The sequence below is a fragment of the Theropithecus gelada genome, chromosome 13, assembly GCF_003255815.1.
Source record: "Theropithecus gelada isolate Dixy chromosome 13, Tgel_1.0, whole genome shotgun sequence".
Classification (NCBI taxonomy): domain Eukaryota; kingdom Metazoa; phylum Chordata; class Mammalia; order Primates; family Cercopithecidae; genus Theropithecus; species Theropithecus gelada.
The window spans coordinates 57,633,057-57,651,564 of NC_037681.1; the positions used below are offsets into that span (position 1 = coordinate 57,633,057).

Genomic DNA, 18,508 nt, shown 5'->3' on the forward strand with positions numbered 1-18,508 from the left:
CCCTTACCTCACTCTGCCTCTGCTACATTGGCATTTTGGCTGCTCATGGAATAGGTCAGGCACTCTTCTGCCTGTCTTTGCATTTTCTGTTCCAACCAGAATGGCACATGGCTCACTCCTTCCTCTCCTTTAGGATTCTGCTCAAACATCTCCGTGATGTGTTTGTCGATCATCTCATTTAATACTAACGCGCTCCCACTCCTTATCGTCCTTTCGCACTACCCCGTGTCTGCTGTACTATGTATTTAAAAGTTTGTTTACTGTTTCTGTCCCTTAATTAGGATGTTCCAAAAAAGAGGGCTTCTGGGGCATACAGTGACACGTGCACGTACTCCACGAGAACAGAAATGAAAATTCCAATACCACTGGTGTTCAAAACACTCATACCACAAGGTCGGGACCAAGAAAAGCTACTCTCCGACCTGATGGTGTGATGGTTATACCACGTTAATAAAATGAGAGGATCGCCTACATCCTAAGAAAGGCCAGAGGATACGACTTTCAACTGGAAACTTTTCTTTTGTAAACAGCCCTGGAAACCAGCGTGGGAAGCTCACAGAACACATGCTTCCGAGGCTGGGATCTGGGATCTGGGTCCTGGACGCCCGCGCTCTATGCAGCGCGGAAGCGGCGGGGCAGTCAGCCTAGCGACATTAGGGACTGCCCACGTCTGACCCCTTTCCCCGGAGCCCGCGGCAGTTACCTTGGTGCCTCCGAGCCGTAACACTTCCTCCAGGGAGAACCCATTCTCGGTTTCATTAGCATCATCCTCGTCCTCCTCGTCCGGATCTTCTACTGCCTCCTCGGGGCGCCAAGGCCGCTTGGCATGGAACTCCAAACGCTCCTTGGCTGCCGCCATGGCTAGCAGAGCATACGCTCTTGGAACTCAGCCTATTTCCGCTCTGTCCGTGACGTAATTCCGGCCGGGGGCGGGGCGTCTTCTCCCGGAAATAGCCTAAGCCTCAGCTCCTGGCGGAGAGAGACGGCCTGCGAATTTCAGCATGACTGTTCTGGTGAGGTCAGGTGTGGGGCTGCTGTGTGCCGTGGCGCGTGCAGGTAAGCGTCAGTCCCCTCGAAGCCCTGTTGCCTTGGAAACCGCGTGGGGTGCCTTCCTCAGCTCTTCAGTTGAGGTACCGGGGAATTAAGGGCTCAGGGGCTCACTTCCACCTTGAAGGTGCCCTGGGCTGGAAACGGGTCCAGCGCAAACGCGATAGGGCTGCGTAGTGGTGCAAGTGCGTGCTGTCTCTGCGCCCCGGGGGCGTGCAAAGCACAGTAGCCCGAGGTCTGCGGTAGGGTGAGGTTAAGGGTTTACGAAGCTGCTTTGAAAACGCTCAGGCGGCTTGCGTTCGTGAATGTTAAGATTTATCACGGGGTCTGTTTGATTTGTGTTTTTCACAGCCATTCCTTCTGTTTGGAGAGGGAAATACTTCAGCTCCGGGAATGAACCTGCAGAAAACAACCCGGTGACGCCGATGCTGCGGCATCTTATATACAAAATAAAGTCTACTGGTCCCATCACTGTGGCCGAGTACATGAAGGAGGTGTTGACTAATCCAGCCAAGGTATGGTCGGGTAGCCCGAGGACTAGGCCCTCTCTAGCCGATTTGCGAGGTGCGAGCCAGGAGGGAGAAGCCCGAAGGTCCTCAGCCCAGGCAGTGGGGGTGCCTGCCAGGGGAAGAGCCATTTCTGAGGACCTGGGGACAGATAATCTGTCAGTTGGGCAGGGCTGGCTCACCTCAGAGGCAGGGCCAATAAACAGGAGAGGACACGGTCCAAGGGTGTTTAGGAGACAGAATGTAGCTGATTGGATTTATGATGCGGGAACGATGACTTTCCTACTTGGCTGATGGTAGGTGGTGTGGATTATTGCTCTGGGAGAAGGAATGCAGGAGGAAGGATGGAGAGTTCAGGCTGGTATATGAATCTGAAGTGTTGTGGGACTCTTAGGTGGAAATCTCCAACAGGCATCTGGAAATAGGAATTACTGCCTGGAAAGTTGCCTGTGTTGGAGTGGCCTCAGCTGGCACTGGAGAGATGTGCTGGGTTTTCTCACATGTGCAGTTGAGAATGCAGTCTGGGTCTGCACTGTTCTAGGATTAGGCACAGTCACAGCTTTCTGACCCACGTTTCCTTGTCTGTTCTATAAAGCCATTTGGTGAAAGCCTGTAGTCGTTTATTTTAGAATATTTCATCTTTTGCTGGGTTGAAATATGACCTCTGTGGAATTCTGGGGTTGATTTGGCCATTGCTGTTGGATATGGTGGCGTGACTCCAGTGTCGAGGTTTACCCAAGGCCGGTATCTTCCTTTCAATGCTGGTGGGGAAGGCTGCAAGATAGGTGGCTTAGACTAGTGTGGCGGTACTAGAAATAGAAGAGGGTGGTTTAGAAAAGGGCTGACAGGATTTGCCGATGGATTGAGTGATGCAACGGAGGAATCAAGGCTGATTCGTAGTTTTGGCTTGAGCAGTTAGGTGGTGACGGCACCTTTTATTGAGATTAAGACAGACAGGACCAGGTTTGGAGGAGTGCTGGGGAGAGGGCCTACACCAGGAGCTGCATTTTATACATATTTTGTTAGCAATGACATCCAGGTGGAGATAGAAAGTAGGCAATTGGCTGTAAGAGTCTGGCGTTCAGGGCCGGACATGGTGGCTCACGCCTGTAATCCCAGCACTTTGGGAGGCCAAGGCGGGTGGATCACGAGGTCAGGAGTTTGAGACCAGCCTGACCAACATGGTGAAACCCCGTCTCTACTAAAAATACAAAAATTATTGGGTGTGGTGGCGGGTGCATGTAATCCCAGCTAGTCAGGAGGCAGGAGAATCACTTGAACCCAGGAGGCAGAGGTTGCGGTGAGCCGAGATCGCGCCATTGCACTCCAGCCTGGGCAACAGAGTGAGACTCTGTCTCAAAAAAAGAAAAAAGAAAAAGAACCTGGCGTTCAGAAGGAAGACTGGGCAGGCGTATATACGTTTACTCATCATCAGCATGTAGGTGATATTTAAAGCCAAGGAACCAGGGAGAATGTACTGAGAGAAAGGAAGGTGTCCCAGCATTGAGACTTGGGGTAACTCTAAAATTTAGAGGCTCTTAACCTAGGAACCCTTTAATAGAAATCAGGGGTTTCATGAACCTGGATGGAAAAAAATTACACCTTTATTTTCACTAACTTTCAACTGAAATTTAGCATTTCTTCAATTATGAACATACACAGCAACCAGTAGCATCAGCAATACTTGTGAATTTGTCGTCTGTGGAAATCATTGGTATTTCCTTATCACAATACAGTGATCACAGGCATCTCAGAATTTCATCATGCTCATCCTTACTTCAAAATTTTGTTAATTATTGGGTCTTTGGCTTGATTATGGGCTTTTTTGTTTGTTTGCTTTTTGAGATAGAGTCTCATTCTGTCACCCAGGCTGGAGTGCAGTAGTGCGATCTCGGCTCACTGCAGCCTCCGCCTACCAGTTTCAAAGGATTCTTGTGCCTCAGCCTCCCGAGTAGCTGGGATTACAGGTGTATGCTTCCATGCCCAGCTAGGTTTTTTGTATTTTCAGTGGAGATGGGGTTTTGCCTTGTTGGCCAGGCTGGTCTTGAACTCCTGGCCTCATGTAATCCGCCTGTCTCGGCCTCCCAAAATGCTGGAATTACAGGTGTGAGCCACTGTGCCCGGCCTGATTATGTTTTTTTAAATACGCTAGTAAAGAAGTGTATATATCACATTTTTAAAAACATTTGATACACATTTTTCAGATATTTCTTTGTGGTTTTGTGCGTTTAGAAACACTCTGTGAAGGGGTCTATAGGCTTCACTGGACTACCACAGTGGTTCATAACACAAAAAAGGGCAAATACCCCTATAATGTTTCTTTATGAATGGAACTAGAAAGCCTAGAAGGAGAGATGTTTTATGGAGTGAGAAATTGTTTTTAAAGATGGGAGTGAGTTGATTTATTTTGAATGCTGAAAGGGGAAAGTTGAAGGTGGAAGAGAGAGGGGGACGGCTAAATGGACCCAGGGGAGTTGTATGAGGAATGGCAATCCGGAGCACAGGCGGAGAGATTAGGTTTGGAGAAGGGGAGAAGGGGAAGGTGTTTCATTCTTGAGTCCCCAGAAACAAATGGGATTAGGTGGAGGCCAAGGTGGGGTTGGGAAGCTGAGGCAGTTGTATTCTATAACATTTTTAAATTCTGCAGTGAGACTGGGGCCCATGTCATCTGAAGTAAGGTGGTAGAATAGGAGCTTCAGAAGCATAGGAAATTTTTAACACAATTCTTGAGTGTTTCTTGAAGGTTAGGCATCATATTAAAACCTGGGATATGAAGATAGATAAGTCATGTTCTTCTGCAAACAACTAGACTCTGTGGTGAAGAACATAGACAGATAAGCTCAGAAAAGGTGGCACTGGATTTGGTGTTAGGTTGGAGGGCTGGAGGAGGTCAGCTAGGTGGCGTATGAGCAGATTCAGAGGATGAGTATAAGACTGCCAGGGAGAGATGAAAAGGGAGAAGGGTAAGGATTTGCGGTGGCATGGATATCTGGACAAGCAAGGCTAAAAACAAAAACAAAAACAAAAAAAACTCACCTTTTTCTGGAGATGCAATAGTCATACAGAAAAGTTCATAAATCACAAGTTTACAGCTCCATGAATTTTCCCAAAGCAAATGCTCCCATGTAACCAGCACCCAGGTCAAGAAACAGATCATCACCAGCAGGCAGGGCCCATATGTGAGACGGAAAGTGTTAGAATTCGGAGAGGAGGCTGGAGGAGTAGGCGGGGTCTTGCTGTGTCGGCTGTGGGAGCTGGGAGGGGAGGAAGGGTCTGGCATGCAGAGACGGATGTTACATGACTTCTGCATTTATGGTCAAGGTGTAATTGTTTTTCTACCAGTTTTGTAAAATGACTGTTACTTTGTAAAATTTGGATAAAGACACCATGTTTCCCTTGCTTGTTTAGAGGAGAGCTTTCTTGCTAAATAATTATTTCACTTTTACATTATTTAAGATTTTGGAGGGGTATTTTATAAAGGCTTATTTGAAAATTAATTTTGTTTCTCCATTTTCTCTTTTTACTCAGGGTTATTATGTGTACCGTGACATGCTAGGCGAACAAGGAGATTTCATTACTTCACCTGAAATAAGTCAGATCTTTGGGGAGGTAATATCCAATGTAAAGTATGAATGAAGCTAATATAAACATTTGAGAACAGATCAAATTGTATTGTTCTGTAGTAGTGTTCTACAGCTTCTTTTGTGATTCATCAAAAGTTTTAACTTTATAGTAGTTGATGTACTGAGGGAATAGAGAGGCAGTAGAGGGGAGGAAAGTGGTAGAATATTTGAAAAGTTTATACTCCACTATAGGAAGGGAAATGGAGAGATAAGAGGGACAAAGAGAAAGAGAAGGAAGGGAGGGGGTCATAAAGAGGACAGAAAAAGGAGAATCAGATGAAATAAGAGAATGGAAGAAGGAAGAGAGACAAAAGGAAAGGCGAGGAAAGAGGTAGAGTGCCCAGGAAGGAAGAGAGAAAAGATAAAAAAGAGCATTGAAGAATCAGTGGAATTAAGATAAGCTCTAAAGCTGCCAGTCATGATTTTAACCATAGTTACCGTAAAAGTCTTCCTTTGTTTATCTATTTTTTGAGCCAGAGTTTTGCTCTTATTGCCCAGGCTGGAGTGCAATGGTGCGATCTTGGCTCACTGCAACCTCCGCTTCCCGGGTTCAAGCGATTCTTCTGCCTCAGCCTCCTGAGTAGCTGGGATTACAGGCATGTGCCACCACTCCTGGCTAATTTTGTATTTTTAGTAGAGACGGGGTTTCTCCATGTTGGTCAGGCTGGCCTCGAACTCCCGATCTCAGGTGATCCACCCGCCTTGGCCTCCTAAAGTGCTGGGATTACAGGCATGAGCCACCACACCCGGCCAAATCTTCCTTTAATAAACAGAATTCTAGTTAATTTCCACTAAGTACTTTCTATGAATTTAGAAATAGGAAATAGTGTATAAGGGGAAGTAGAATGTGGGTATGGAAAAACATTAGGTTATTATCAGAGTCATGTAATTGTTTAAATCATATGAATATGAAGAAATGGCATAATCACATTTCATCTGTTTATTTGCTTTCAAATAGTAATACTTTTCTGGTAGTGATATCCTGTTATCTATGTCATGGGACCTTTTATAGCAGAGGCTGCCTTTTTTTTTTCCTGTTAATCTTCCTAAATGGTATATGTTATAGTCCCAGGAAGTTCCTCTGTGTACATGTATGTATGTATTAAATAACATACATATGGCTGTACACATTTTGCTTTTTGGCATATAGTGCCTATTTATGTGGAATTGTATATTGTGGTATACTTTTATACTTTATGATACCTTAATATGTGTTTTTTTTGTTTTCCTTGTCACAGCTACTAGGGATATGGTTCATTAGTGAATGGATGGCCACTGGAAAAAGCACAGCTTTCCAGCTGGTGGAACTGGGCCCAGGTAGGGGAACCCTCGTGGGAGATATTTTGAGGGTAGGTAATAAAAGAATGTCTTTAAGTTTCATGTAAGTGAATTTTAGTACTTCTGAGTGTGCAAACCGCATTGATTTCATTGGTTTTCAGTTCCTTAATCTCATATTTCTCAGCTAAAATATAATGTCAGAATAATGTAATCAGTCATTACTGTTGTCTGTAAGCTTAAAAAATGGAGGCGAGGGGGAGAAGAATATGAAAGCTAAAAATAGGGAACATTTAGAAGACATTATGGGAGAGTGTATTTGTTTTCTCAGGAAGCAAAGTTTTTAATTATATAAAAAGTTTAGGCCAGGCGTGGTGGCTCATACCTGTAATCCTAGCACTTTGGGAGGCCAAGGTGGGCAGATCAAGAGGTCAGGAGTTTGAGACCAGCCTGACCAACATGGTGAAACCCAGTCTCTACTAAAAGTACAAAAATTAGCTATGCGTGGTGGCGCGCACCTGTAATCCAGCTACTCAGGAGGCTGAGGCGGGAGAATCGCTTGAACCCAGGAGGCAGAGGTTGCAGTGAGCCGAGATCGTGCCATTGCACTCCAGCCTGGCGACAGAGCGAGACTCTGTCTCAAAAAAAAAGAAAAAAAAGTTTAGGATGGGCACAGTGGCTCATGCCTGTAATCCTAGCACTTTGGGAGACCAAGGTGGGAGGATTGCTTGAGGCCAAGAGTTCAAGACCAACCTGGCCAGCAAAGCCAAACCTCGTCTCTTTTTATATTTTAAAAAAAAAAAAAAGCAGAAGATGTAAAGAAAAAGATTAATAATTTCATTTCTTACATTTAAATTAAGAACTTCTTGCTCTACAAATAAACTAGCAACTTTTTGTTCTTCAAAGACCCCATTAAGAGAGTGATTAGGCTGGACGCGGTGGCTCAAGCCTGTAATCCCAGCACTTTGGGAGGCCGAGACGGGCGGATCACGAGGTCAGGAGATCGAGACCATCCTGGCTAATACAGTGAAACCCCGTCTCTACTAAAAAATACAAAAAACTAGCCGGGCGAGGTGGCGGGCATCTGTAGTCCCAGCTACTTGGGAGGCTGAGGCAGGAGAATGGCGTGAACCTGGGAGGCAGAGCTTGCAGTGAGCTGAGATCTGGCCACTGCACTCCAGCCTGGGCGACAGAGCGAGACTCCGTCTCCAAAAAAAAAAAAAAAAAGAGAGTGATTAGACAAACCACAGAGTGGGAGAAGTTATTTGTGACCTGTAACCAACAGAGTACTAGTAGTTAGAATATTTAAAGAACTCCCTTAAGTCAATAAGAAGATAACTTGAGAAAAATCACGCCAAAGATGTGAACAAGTCCATTCATAAAAGAGGAAAATACAAACGACTAAAAAAGCAAAACAAAAATATTAGTCTTACTGGTAGTCAGGGAGATGAAAATTAAAATCACAACGAGATACCAGTGTAACCCTCGCCAGATTAGAAAGAAAGCTAATAGTCTGTCAACACCAAGTATTGTGCAGATGCAGATATGTGGAACAATGGGAACTGTCATATACTGCTTGTAAGAGTATAATTTAGTACATCCTTTTTTTATTTTGTTTGAGACGGAGCCTTGGTTTGTCTCTCAGGCTGGAGTGCAGTGGTACGATCTTGGCTCACTGCAACCTCGGCCTCCCAGGTTCAAGTGATTCTTGTGCCTCAGCCTCCTGAGTAGCTGGGATAATAGACGTGGACCACCACGCCCGGCTAATTTTTGTATTTTTAGTAGAGAAGGGGTTTTACTATGCTGGCCAGGCTGATCTTGAACTCTTGGCTTCAAGTGGCCCGCCTGCCTTGGCCTCCCAGAACGCTGGGATTACAGGCGTGAGCCACCGCCCCTAGCCTTGTACAACCATTTCGAAAAGCTATTGGCCGTTATCTGTTAACATCAAAGTTTCTGATATTGTATGACCCAGCAATTTTACTGCTAGTGATTTACCCTAGAAAAACTAGTGTATATGTGTACCAGGAGACACATACAAGAAGATAGCAGCATTGAATAAAAGAGCAGAAAACTGAAACAGCACAAATGCCTATCAGGTGGGTAAATGAATCAATTAATTGTGGTACAGTCATACAGTGGAATACGAAGTATTGCAAGAATGCGTGAAATCACAGCGGAATATAACAGTATTCAACATGAAACAAGATGTGTGAAAGTAGCAGTTTGCAAAAGAGTTCATATCATATGATTGTATTTATATAAAATCCAAAAAATAGTCAACATTAAACAATATGTATTTGGTGATAAACATATATTTAGCAACATTTATAAAGAAAAGTCAGGGTATTATTAACTGAAGATTCAGAATGGTGGCAACTTCCGAGGGTACAGGGAGTCCACAGGGGCTTTAGAGAGAAGGTCATGTCCCATTTCTTTAACCAGATGGTGGCTATTCTCTCCTGTATCATTCTTGCTATCAGTCTATGTACTATTTTATAAAACCATTAAAAAGGAGGACAGTTGTTTATAGTACCTGATAAGTAAGAGTGTTTATTAAACTTTTGTAGTTTCTAGTATTTCAGAACTCATTAGTCTTTTTGAGTGTATTTTTTATGTACCTGGCAATTCAATGTAAAAAACAAACATAGCTGGGTGCAGTGGCCCATGCCTGTAATCCCAGCACTTTGGGAGTCCAAGGCTCCCAAAGTTCACGATCAGCCTGGGTAACAGGGTGAAACTCCATCTCTACAAAAAGTACAAAAATTAGCCAGGCGTGGTAGCACGCGTCTGTGGTCGAAGCGAGTCGGGGGGCTGAGGTGGGAGGATTGCTCGAGCCCAGGAGGTTGAGGCTGCAGTGAGCTGTGATCATGCGTCTGAGTGACAAAGTGGGACCCTGTCTCAAAAAAAAACAAAACAAGAAACACCAACACATAGTCAATATAAATTTAAATTTCTTGATGCTTTATGGTTTTTGCTTTAAATTAGAAATTGAAGGATTTACAAAATATATAAACATGACAAATGAGAATCTTGGTTATTTGGGTGAAGAAATAAAACAAAATCATGAATTTAAATGTCCAGGGCTCTATTTTATGTTTTTCAGCAAGGTCATTTGAATATCAAATATTTAATAAGGACCTCAAATCATATTTTCTTGTTCAAGTACTTTAAAAGTCAATTCCAGAGCTCTTAAAATGTATGAAGGATGCTTTTCCAGACTGAGTCATAAGAACTCCTAAAAAGCCAAAGAATTTAAAGGGTTGTAAAGCAAATAGCCGGAGAAGTATCAGACCTGTTTTATTTTCGATGTTACCTTCTGAAGGAATTTCGCCTGTGATGTTTTTCCATTTGTATTTTGATCTCAAAACTAAATTTGGAAAAATCATCTTGTTCATATTATCAGTCTGGATGTGCATATTCATATCTCAAAAGTATTAATTGGAGGCAGATCACCAGTAAAAATTAAATTCAAATGAAAAATAATGTTGATACACTTTATGCTTTTACTATTGAATTTTTAGCCTTAAAAGATTGGTAAAATATTAGTATTTTCATTTTTCCCTTGATGTTTACAACAGTGAAAAAATATATAGCTAAAGATAGATTGAACATGTGGCAGACCCCTGAGTTAAGCAGTCGTTTTCAGTACCATTCAGATTTGGTTCTTTGAGGTTAGAGTTATCATCATCTCAAAGATGAGATTATTTCCTAGACCTAGAGACATTATCAAAGCAAGGCTATCCCCATTTTATTTCCTTGGTCTTTTTTTAGACTCCATAATCTGAATCGTTTTTATCAGATGCCAGATCTTTTATTTTCATTTGTTAATCATAATTTATCAGATGCCAAGTCTTTTATTTTCATTTGTTAATCATAATTTATCATTAGGAAACCAAATTGTGCATTGTTCATTTCTTATTTAAATTATGCTTAATAACTAATAGGTTGTGATTCTTATAGACTGCTGGCGAGTGGCTTGGGTAAGGAACACGTCTCTCTGAAGTATTCCTTCTATTGTGACGTGACTAAATCATTGATGTAAATGATTAGGAAACTAAACCTACTTAACACATTGTGGTTTTTTTTCTTCTTTTGGTATTTAGGTGTTCACTCAACTTGGATCTGTGCTGAAAAACTGTGACATTTCAGTACATCTGGTAGAGGTAAGCCAAAAATTAAGTGAGATTCAAGCATTGACACTGACTGAAGAGAAGGTCCCGTTAGAGCGAAATGCTGGATCCCCAGTGTATATGAAAGGTGTCACTAAGTCTGGGATTCCAATTTCCTGGTACCGACATCTGCACGATGTTCCAAAAGGTAATTACCTTTACGTGGATTAATGAAAGAATTTTGATCACAACCCTTACAGTAGTGATGGGACTGTAACTTTTGACAGCAATAGAACAGATTATGAGTTACTGCTACCAAGTCCCTTATCCATAGAGAGTAGCCTACTTTTTTCTAGAAAAGAGCATCATAATGGAAAATAAAGTTGCCTGACTTTAAGTAGTAGTTTATTTCATGTAGTTTTGTAGAACCCAAACAAAATGTAAATCTCCGTTGTACTTTTGAGTATTTCCCTATAGCTAGGATAGTTCCGATGATGGAGCAGCCCGAGGCGGCCGGGGCTGATGGAAGCAGTGTTAGTAGGTGGGTTTAGTTCAGTTAGCGAATCTTTTGAAAATCCTTACTTCCTAAAGACAAGCCAGGTGTGGGGGAAAATCCCTGTACTAGTCAGGAATACTGATGAATCTTGACTCAAAGCTCAAATGGGGGTACGATCTTGGGCAAGGCATCTCAAGCCGTTCCCGGCCTCAGCCTTCTCAGGCTGAGAAACCCGATTTTATGAAAGCAAATTCCCTTCCAGCTAACAAATCTGACTTCTAATTTCCTTCAAGCCTAGTGATGGATAAAAGATTTAACTGCTATTTCAGGTATTTCCATTTTCTGACCCCATTTATATGTAAAATAAGAGTAGTAGTAACTGTTCTTTTACGTGTTCTGCAGTGTGAGTTTTCCATGAAGAGGTAGAGAATTCTGTGGTAGTGATGATTATGGAGGAAGTAGGCATTTTCTTTTTTACAGTTAATGTTCAAAAGAATTAATTCCTGTAGAATGTGGAAACATTAATTCTTTTCCTCTTTTTAAATAGGATACAGCTTTTATCTTGCACATGAATTTTTTGATGTTCTTCCTGTGCATAAATTTCAGGTATTGGCGGGGGGGAAAATGTCATGTCTATAATTGAATACAAAAGGCGTTGTGTTGCCAATGTTTATGGTGTTTATTCAGTATACAAATTTTACTCGTTGAGGTTATTTTTAACTATTATTTGGAATTTTGATACACATAAATAATTGGAAAGCAAAAATGAAATGTTAATGAGAATTTGTAGTTCTCCTGGGATAATTATTAAGAATTCTTAATTCTTCTGATTTGAAGAAGTAAGGGAATGAAAAATGGTAAGATGGTAACTGGCTGTGGTGCAATGAAGGATTTACTTGAGCAAATTTTTTTTGTAAAGAGAGAGCATATTGCTATGTTGCCCAGGCTGGTCTTGAACTCCAGGGCTCAAGTGTTCATCCTGCCTCAGCATCCCAAGGAGCTGGGACTACAGGTGTGTGCCACTGCACCCAGCCAACCTTAGCACATTAAAAAAAAATTATAGATTAACATTTTTGGGGCCAGGCATGCTGGCTCCCACCTGAATCTCAGCACTTTGGGAGGCCGAGGTGGGTGAATCGCTTGAGGTCAGGAATTCAAGGCCAGCCTGGGCAACATGACGAAGCCCTGTGTCTACTATAAATACAAAAATTATCTGGGCTTGGTGGCAGGTGCCTGTACTTCCCAGCTACTCGGGAGGCTGAGACATGAGAATCGCTTGAACCCAGGAGGCAGAGGTTGCAATGAGCTGAGATGCACCACTGCACTCCAGCCTGGGCGACAAAGCGAGACCTTGTCTCAAAAAAAAAAAAATAAATAAAACTTTTCTTCATTCTTTGAGGAGATTTTTTTTTTTTTTTTTTTTTTTTTTTGAGACAGGGAGATTTAAGATTCGGTGATAATGTATGTGTCCTGGTAGTTTGTATGGAGAAGAGCAGCTCTCATGATTCTGTGGTAATGTGTTAGTGAAGCTTCTGGCTATTGCTCCTGAGTCTATTTCCGTTTTTTGGGTACTTTGCAAGCTGCTGATTTTATCTTCCACAGCCTCATCTCTGTTATTGTTTCTTTTGCATCGATCAGTCTACTCATTGTTCAAAGGCAATGAAGTAATGCATTTAAGTAATTTTAAATAGTGAGTGCCCTGTAAATGTTAGTTACTTATGGTAAGAGGAGAAAAAGCTATTTTTGGTGGAAGCAATGTAGAGAACAAACTTGCAAACATTTGCTTTTATGTGTTATTTTGTGTTTAGAAGACACCACAGGGATGGCGAGAAGTATTCATTGACATTGATCCACAGGTTTCTGATAAACTGAGGTTTGTTTTGGCACCTTCTGCCACCCCAGCAGAAGCCTTCATACAAGTAAGAATATGCTTTTTTAACTTTCTTTTATTGTTCACAGAATCTTCAAAGTCTTATTTTCTGAGTCACTACTTTAGAGTTCCTTTACAGGAAGAGTTGCTAATAGCATAGGAGGTGCTTTTTATTGACAGTGAATGTGCAGAGGAGCTAGAGGCAGGAGCGTGGGTTAAAATCATTTCTTAAATCTGTGACCTTAATGTGATGTAGTAAGAGAAAGTTAGTAACCGCTTACTCAGCCAAATCTCTTACTTTCACTGTTTACCTCAGTTTCATGTCAAATGGCAATGGTATTGTCCACAGGAAGAGTTTACATCTGTGAAAACAATGTAGTACAGGCTATAGTAAATTAATTAACAGTAACAGCTAACGTTTGTTGAGTACTTTGTGTTACTCTGTTTTTGCATTTAATTCTCAAAGCCCTGTATTAGGTAGGTTCTATTATTATCTTTCTTTGGGCTAGAGCATGGCTTTTATCCCATGCTTCCACGCAGATCTCAATTTGATTCTGCCAGAATGGTAGAATTACTACTGCTTCCTGTTGATCTCAAGGAATCATCGCAAGAGCCTGTCTATCTTGGCTTGTTTAAAGGTACAAAAAATCCCTGTACTTCTCAGGAACGTCCAGGCTTCAGATTGCTTCTTTTTTTTCAGTCCTTTTCCAGCTCAGAAGATGACTTCTACTTCCTGGACCTTAACTGAGAACTTCCTACTTAGAAATTATCAGTTTTAAAAGCACAAGAGCTTTTACACTTAAATATATGAATTAAGTTTTCTTTGTTAAGTATACATTTAAATGTCAGACGGAACACTTGTGAACAACTGTTTTCTCATACTATGGCAACCTACCTGAATGACACATTCATAAAACCACCAAGAACTAACCTCCTGGTCCTGGGAGTTCATCTAGTTATTGACCTAATTAGTATTCACTTAGGAGGGAGGGAGTGAATTTTCCCTTTTGCTTGAATGAGATGAATGGTAATACATGTCATCTTGAAGAGTAGCCTAAGATAGTAAGAATGTCAGCATGATCAGCATGTCCACTGATGCCTGATGAGGCTGACTTCATGGTTTTTATAGTTAAGCCACAGTAATTTCATTGCACAATTGGCTCAATGGTTTATTATATTTAATCCTCACAACAAACCTACAATATCTATAAGGAAGAAAGCAGCTCAAAAAGTTTAAGTAACTTGTCTACCAGTAAGCATAGGAAGAGCTGAGATTCAACTCCATCTGACTCTATGCCTGTTACCGTAGGCAGACATCAGGGCAGATCATTACTGCATTTCTATAATGTGTTAGGGAGGAGCACAAGTTAATGTATGTTTTCATAATAAAGGGAAAGAAATACCACATTTTCAATCAGATCAGGAAGTAGTGAAATTTCATATATACTAGTCAGGTTGGCAAGTACTAATACTTAGTGTCATTTCGTTTTTTAAGCTAGTACACACTTATTGTGGCCCCTTAGTTAATAAGTGAACATCTTGGGGTAATAATGGTTTCAATACATTGGCAGTAGTTTATAAGCTGATGTTTCTTGATGTAGGGCATATCATTGGGATACTTTCTGGCACAACAGAGGGCATGATGATATACTTGTCTAATAGGGTCTGCTTTGTGTTATTGGATTTATATGATTTGTTCTTTCAGCACAATATTTTCATTGACTATGTCCTAGGCAGACAAAAATTCCTTTCCCATGCTTTCAACCTAGAGGAATATATTTATATGATTTGTGATATAAAAGTATTTTACATTAAATAAAATGATAATGCTCTAGGCCATCTGGGGGGATTGGGAGGGCATTTGCCTTTTTGTAAAAGAGATTTAAATGTCTCCGTAAATCAAGTGGATAGCATCAAAGAACTAAGGAGTTTTGTATAATAAGGGAGTCAGGTGAAAAGTTGAGTGTAGAGAACACTCATATTAAGAAAATTTATTTTTATTAAAACTAAGAAATGCTCATTGAGGAAAAACCTGAAAAACCCTAAGGAAGTAAGTCTTTTGAATGATGCATTTTGACTTTTGTAATGATCCCTTTACCAGCATGATGAAACAAGGGATCATGTTGAAGTGTGTCCTGATGCTGGTGTTATCATTGAGGAACTTTCTCAACGCATTGCATTAACTGGAGGTGCTGCACTGGTTGCTGATTATGGTCATGATGGAACAAAGACAGATACCTTCAGAGTATGTATAATTCAGTAACATGATTTATTAGACGTTCAGTGTTAGATCTGAAGCTTATTGAAGAGCTTTGATTTCTACAGTGCCTGGTATTATTGTATTACATTATTTTATAGTTAACATTAATTGATATTATTGTAATTCCCCTTAACCCTAGTTCTTACTCCTAACACTGAGTCTACTGTCCAGCCCTCCTTTAACAGGATCTGAACTGTTTACGTTCTTCCTTAGTTGTAGAACCTGTGTTTACAAATCCAAATAATACAAATTTGGAGAATAATACAAATGGAAAGATTTTCTTCACATTCTTAAACCTTTCTATCTGTACCCTCCTTTGTTCAAGAAAAATTTTGGTACTTCTTTGCAGATTTAAACTACCTACTGTAATCATTCTAGCTTTTTCTATTATATTTTCAACATTTTTTCCCTTTCCAGATGTATTCTTTTACACTGTTCCTAAACATCCTTTCTTAATGATCTTTGAATATGATCAATTCTGTTCAATATACTTTAATTGAAAACCATTTAACTAAATGCTCTTAGTCATTTTCTAGGTCTGTGGTTCTTAATTTCTAATTTTATTGTGTCTAAAAATAACCTGGAGAGTTTGTTGAAAATACTCATTCTCTAGCCTCACCTCCAGGATTCTGACTGACCAGGTCTGGTTAGAGTCAGTAATATATTCTCAGGTGATTTTTTTTTTTTTTTTAAGTAATTTCAACTTTTATTTTAGATTCAGGGGGTACATGAGGCAGGTTTGTTATTTGTTACATGGGTATATTGCATTGACTCTGAGGTTTGGGGTACAAGTGAGCCTGTCGCCCAGGTGGCAAGCATAGTACTCAGTAGGTAGATTTTCAGCCCTTGTTCCCCTCCTCCTTTCGCCCCCCTAGTAGCCAGCAGGGTTTGTTCCCATCGGTATGTTCACGTGTACCCAATGTTTAGCTCTTACTGAGAGAAGTGAGATGTACGTGTGGTATTTGGATTTGTCCCTGCATTAATTCACTTAGGATAATGGCCTCCAGCTATATCTATGTTGCTGAAAAGGACATGATCTGATTTTTAATGGTTGTGTAGTAGTTTGTGGTGTATCTCAGGTGATTCTGACACATGGTTGACGCATATACTTCGTAAAACACTGCCTAGGTGTTCCCTGCCTAAGAGAATTAATGAAAGCTCTATTCCATCACCTCAAGCATTAATGTAAATATTAAATAACTTTAATATGATAGCATCTCTTTTAATAACCATAAAAGGGCAAAAATCTGATTTCTTTATGTTCAAGGGGTTTTGTGGCCACAAGCTTCATGATGTCTTAATTGCCCCAGGAACAGCAGATCTAACAGCTGATGTGGACTTCAGTTATTTACGAAGAATGGCACAGGGAAAAGTAGCCTCTCTGGGCCCAATAAAACAACACACATTTTTAAAAAATATGGGTATTGATGTCCGGCTGAAGGTAAGATTTATTTTATTTCACTGTTATTAAGTACTTTAATTTCATAGTATTGCAAAAATTAAATAGTATGTTCACCTGGCCTTAATGCTCTTACAGTTAGCCAATCCTTGGTATTCCAGCCTTTTCAGGTAGTATAGGATTTAGTAACTAGTCTGGTAAGTTTCATGCATCTCCATGTGAGGTAGCATTAAGACTTCCAAATAGTGTTTTTGTTAAGAAAACTGCATTTATGGGTATGAATTTTCTAACTGTTCTTCTGAGGACACCTAAACCTTACTGTAGATCAAACCCCCTGGGGATATTTGTTAAAAATGCAAATGCTTATGTTTCACACCAACCTACATTTTTAATAAGTATGCTATGATTCTCAGGCGGGTAATCAGAAGTCACATTTTGAGTGGTGCTTTATTGGAATATTTGAGAGTCATTAGTATTGCTGCACGTAACTAGGAATTCTGTCTTCTGGTTAATTTTGCTAAGAATTTTTTTCCTTTCAGGTTCTTTTAGATAAATCAAATGAGCCATCAGTGAGGCAGCAATTACTTCAAGGATATGATATGTTAATGAATCCAAAGAAGATGGGAGAGAGATTTAACTTTTTTGCCTTGCTACCTCATGAGAGACTTGAAGGTGGAAGACATCAGAGGAATGCACGTCAGTCAAAACCCTTTGCATCCCTTGTAGCTGGGTTTAGTGAACTTGCTTGGCAGTGATATTTCAGCTTGGACATTTTCCCCTTCAGTTGGCCCAAGAAATCAAAATAAAGGAAACACATTTCATACACTGCAGGTAACAAAAGTGAAAGTATTTTATCTTTTCACAGCAAGAACAGTCCATGTTATATATAATACAACCACAATTATAGAACTTTTAGGGTTGTGACTGGCTTTGGTGCAAATGTCTGCTCAAGCTAATAAGTTATTGTGAGACTGAGTTTCCTTTAACTTATAAAGCTAGTTGCCATATTTCTATTTTATTTTAAAAAGTAAACATGGGGCCTGGCGCAGTGGCTCATGCCTATGATCCCAGCACTTTGGGAGGCTGAGGTGGGCAGATCACCTGAGGTCAGCAGTTCGAGACCAGCCTGACCAAAATGGAGAAACCCCATCTCTACTAAAAATACAAAACTAGCCGGGCATGGTGGTACATGCCTGTAATCCCAGTTTACTCAGGGAGGCTGAGGCAGGAGAATCACTTGAACCTGGGAGGTGGAGGTTGTGGTGCGCTGAGATGGTGCCACTGCACTCCAGCCTGAGCAACAACAGCGAAACTCCCTCTCAAAAAAAAAAAAAAAAAAAAAAGTAAACACGGGCAGTGATTGGTTTAATAAAAACTGGAAACAGACTAAATGGCTATTCATAGGAAACTGATAAAATATGTTATTTTTAAAAATGAGCTAGAGCAGTATGTTCTGACATAGAAAACTCTAAGATTTAGTAAGTGAAAAAAAGTAGGATGCAAGAGTTTTTATAGTTGATTCCATTTTTGTTGAAGGAGAAAAGCTATTTACAAGTAATTTCATAGAAACTAATAGACTAATGTACACTGGTTTTCTGTGATATGTACTTGCATACAAAGTTAAGGAATGAATGCACAATTTTCCCAATTTGGAAGTGAGTTTGAGGGGCAGGGAGTGGCTGGGTATTTAAATTTTTTACATTGTGCATCTGTTAATTTTTAAAAAAATTATAAAGGTCACAGCAAGAAACAGTAAACCTTGACATGTAGTTCAAATATGAGTTGGAGACCAGCCTGGCCAACATGGTGAAACCCCGTCTCTACTAAAAATACAAAAATTAGCCTGACGTGGTGGTGGGCGCCTGTAATCCCAGCTACTCAGGAGGCTGAGGCAGGACAATCTCTTGAACCCGGGAGGCAGAG

General features: G+C 40.8%; 2 protein-coding genes across 7 annotated transcripts in view; one reads left to right on the plus strand and one right to left on the minus strand.

The window, feature by feature from the left end:
• CEBPZ (CCAAT enhancer binding protein zeta) overlaps window positions 1-1,009 on the minus strand; it is a 28,424-nt gene extending 27,415 nt beyond the window's left edge. Inside the window, exon 1 of the mRNA XM_025354904.1 lies at window positions 704-1,009. Coding sequence (XP_025210689.1) covers window positions 704-859 — 156 coding nt within the window. The 5' untranslated portion in view covers window positions 860-1,009. The remainder of the gene's footprint in view (window positions 1-703) is intronic.
• On the plus strand, window positions 914-18,155 carry NDUFAF7 (NADH:ubiquinone oxidoreductase complex assembly factor 7). Of its 6 annotated transcripts, none has more exons than XM_025354906.1 (10): window positions 914-1,056; window positions 1,399-1,562; window positions 5,082-5,162; window positions 6,415-6,525; window positions 10,555-10,768; window positions 11,604-11,662; window positions 12,865-12,975; window positions 15,028-15,171; window positions 16,454-16,627; window positions 17,125-18,155. In XM_025354906.1, the coding sequence occupies exons 1-10, from the start codon at window positions 1,002-1,004 to the stop codon at window positions 17,338-17,340; spliced, it is 1,329 nt and encodes a 442-aa protein (XP_025210691.1). In that variant the 5' UTR covers window positions 914-1,001; the 3' UTR covers window positions 17,341-18,155. The 6 variants fall into 6 exon arrangements, with proteins under 6 accessions (XP_025210691.1, XP_025210694.1, XP_025210696.1 ...); XM_025354909.1 differs by having other exon boundaries at window positions 17,248-18,155; XM_025354911.1 differs by lacking the exon at window positions 11,604-11,662 and having other exon boundaries at window positions 10,555-10,614.
• The last annotated feature ends 353 nt before the right edge of the window (window positions 18,156-18,508 follow it).

What these genes read in the sequence shown, in the direction of transcription:
- NDUFAF7 (XM_025354906.1), top strand. Translation starts at nt 1,002, where the DNA reads ATGACTGTTCTGGTGAGGTCAGGTGTGGGGCTGCTGTGTGCCGTGGCG. An exon ending in GTGTGCCGTGGCGCGTGCAG is followed by an intron (nt 1,057 to 1,398) that starts GTAAGCGTCAGT and finishes TGTTTTTCACAG; the next exon opens with CCATTCCTTCTGTTTGGAGA. An exon ending in GTATTGATGTCCGGCTGAAG is followed by an intron (nt 16,628 to 17,124) that starts GTAAGATTTATT and finishes TTTTCCTTTCAG; the next exon opens with GTTCTTTTAGATAAATCAAA.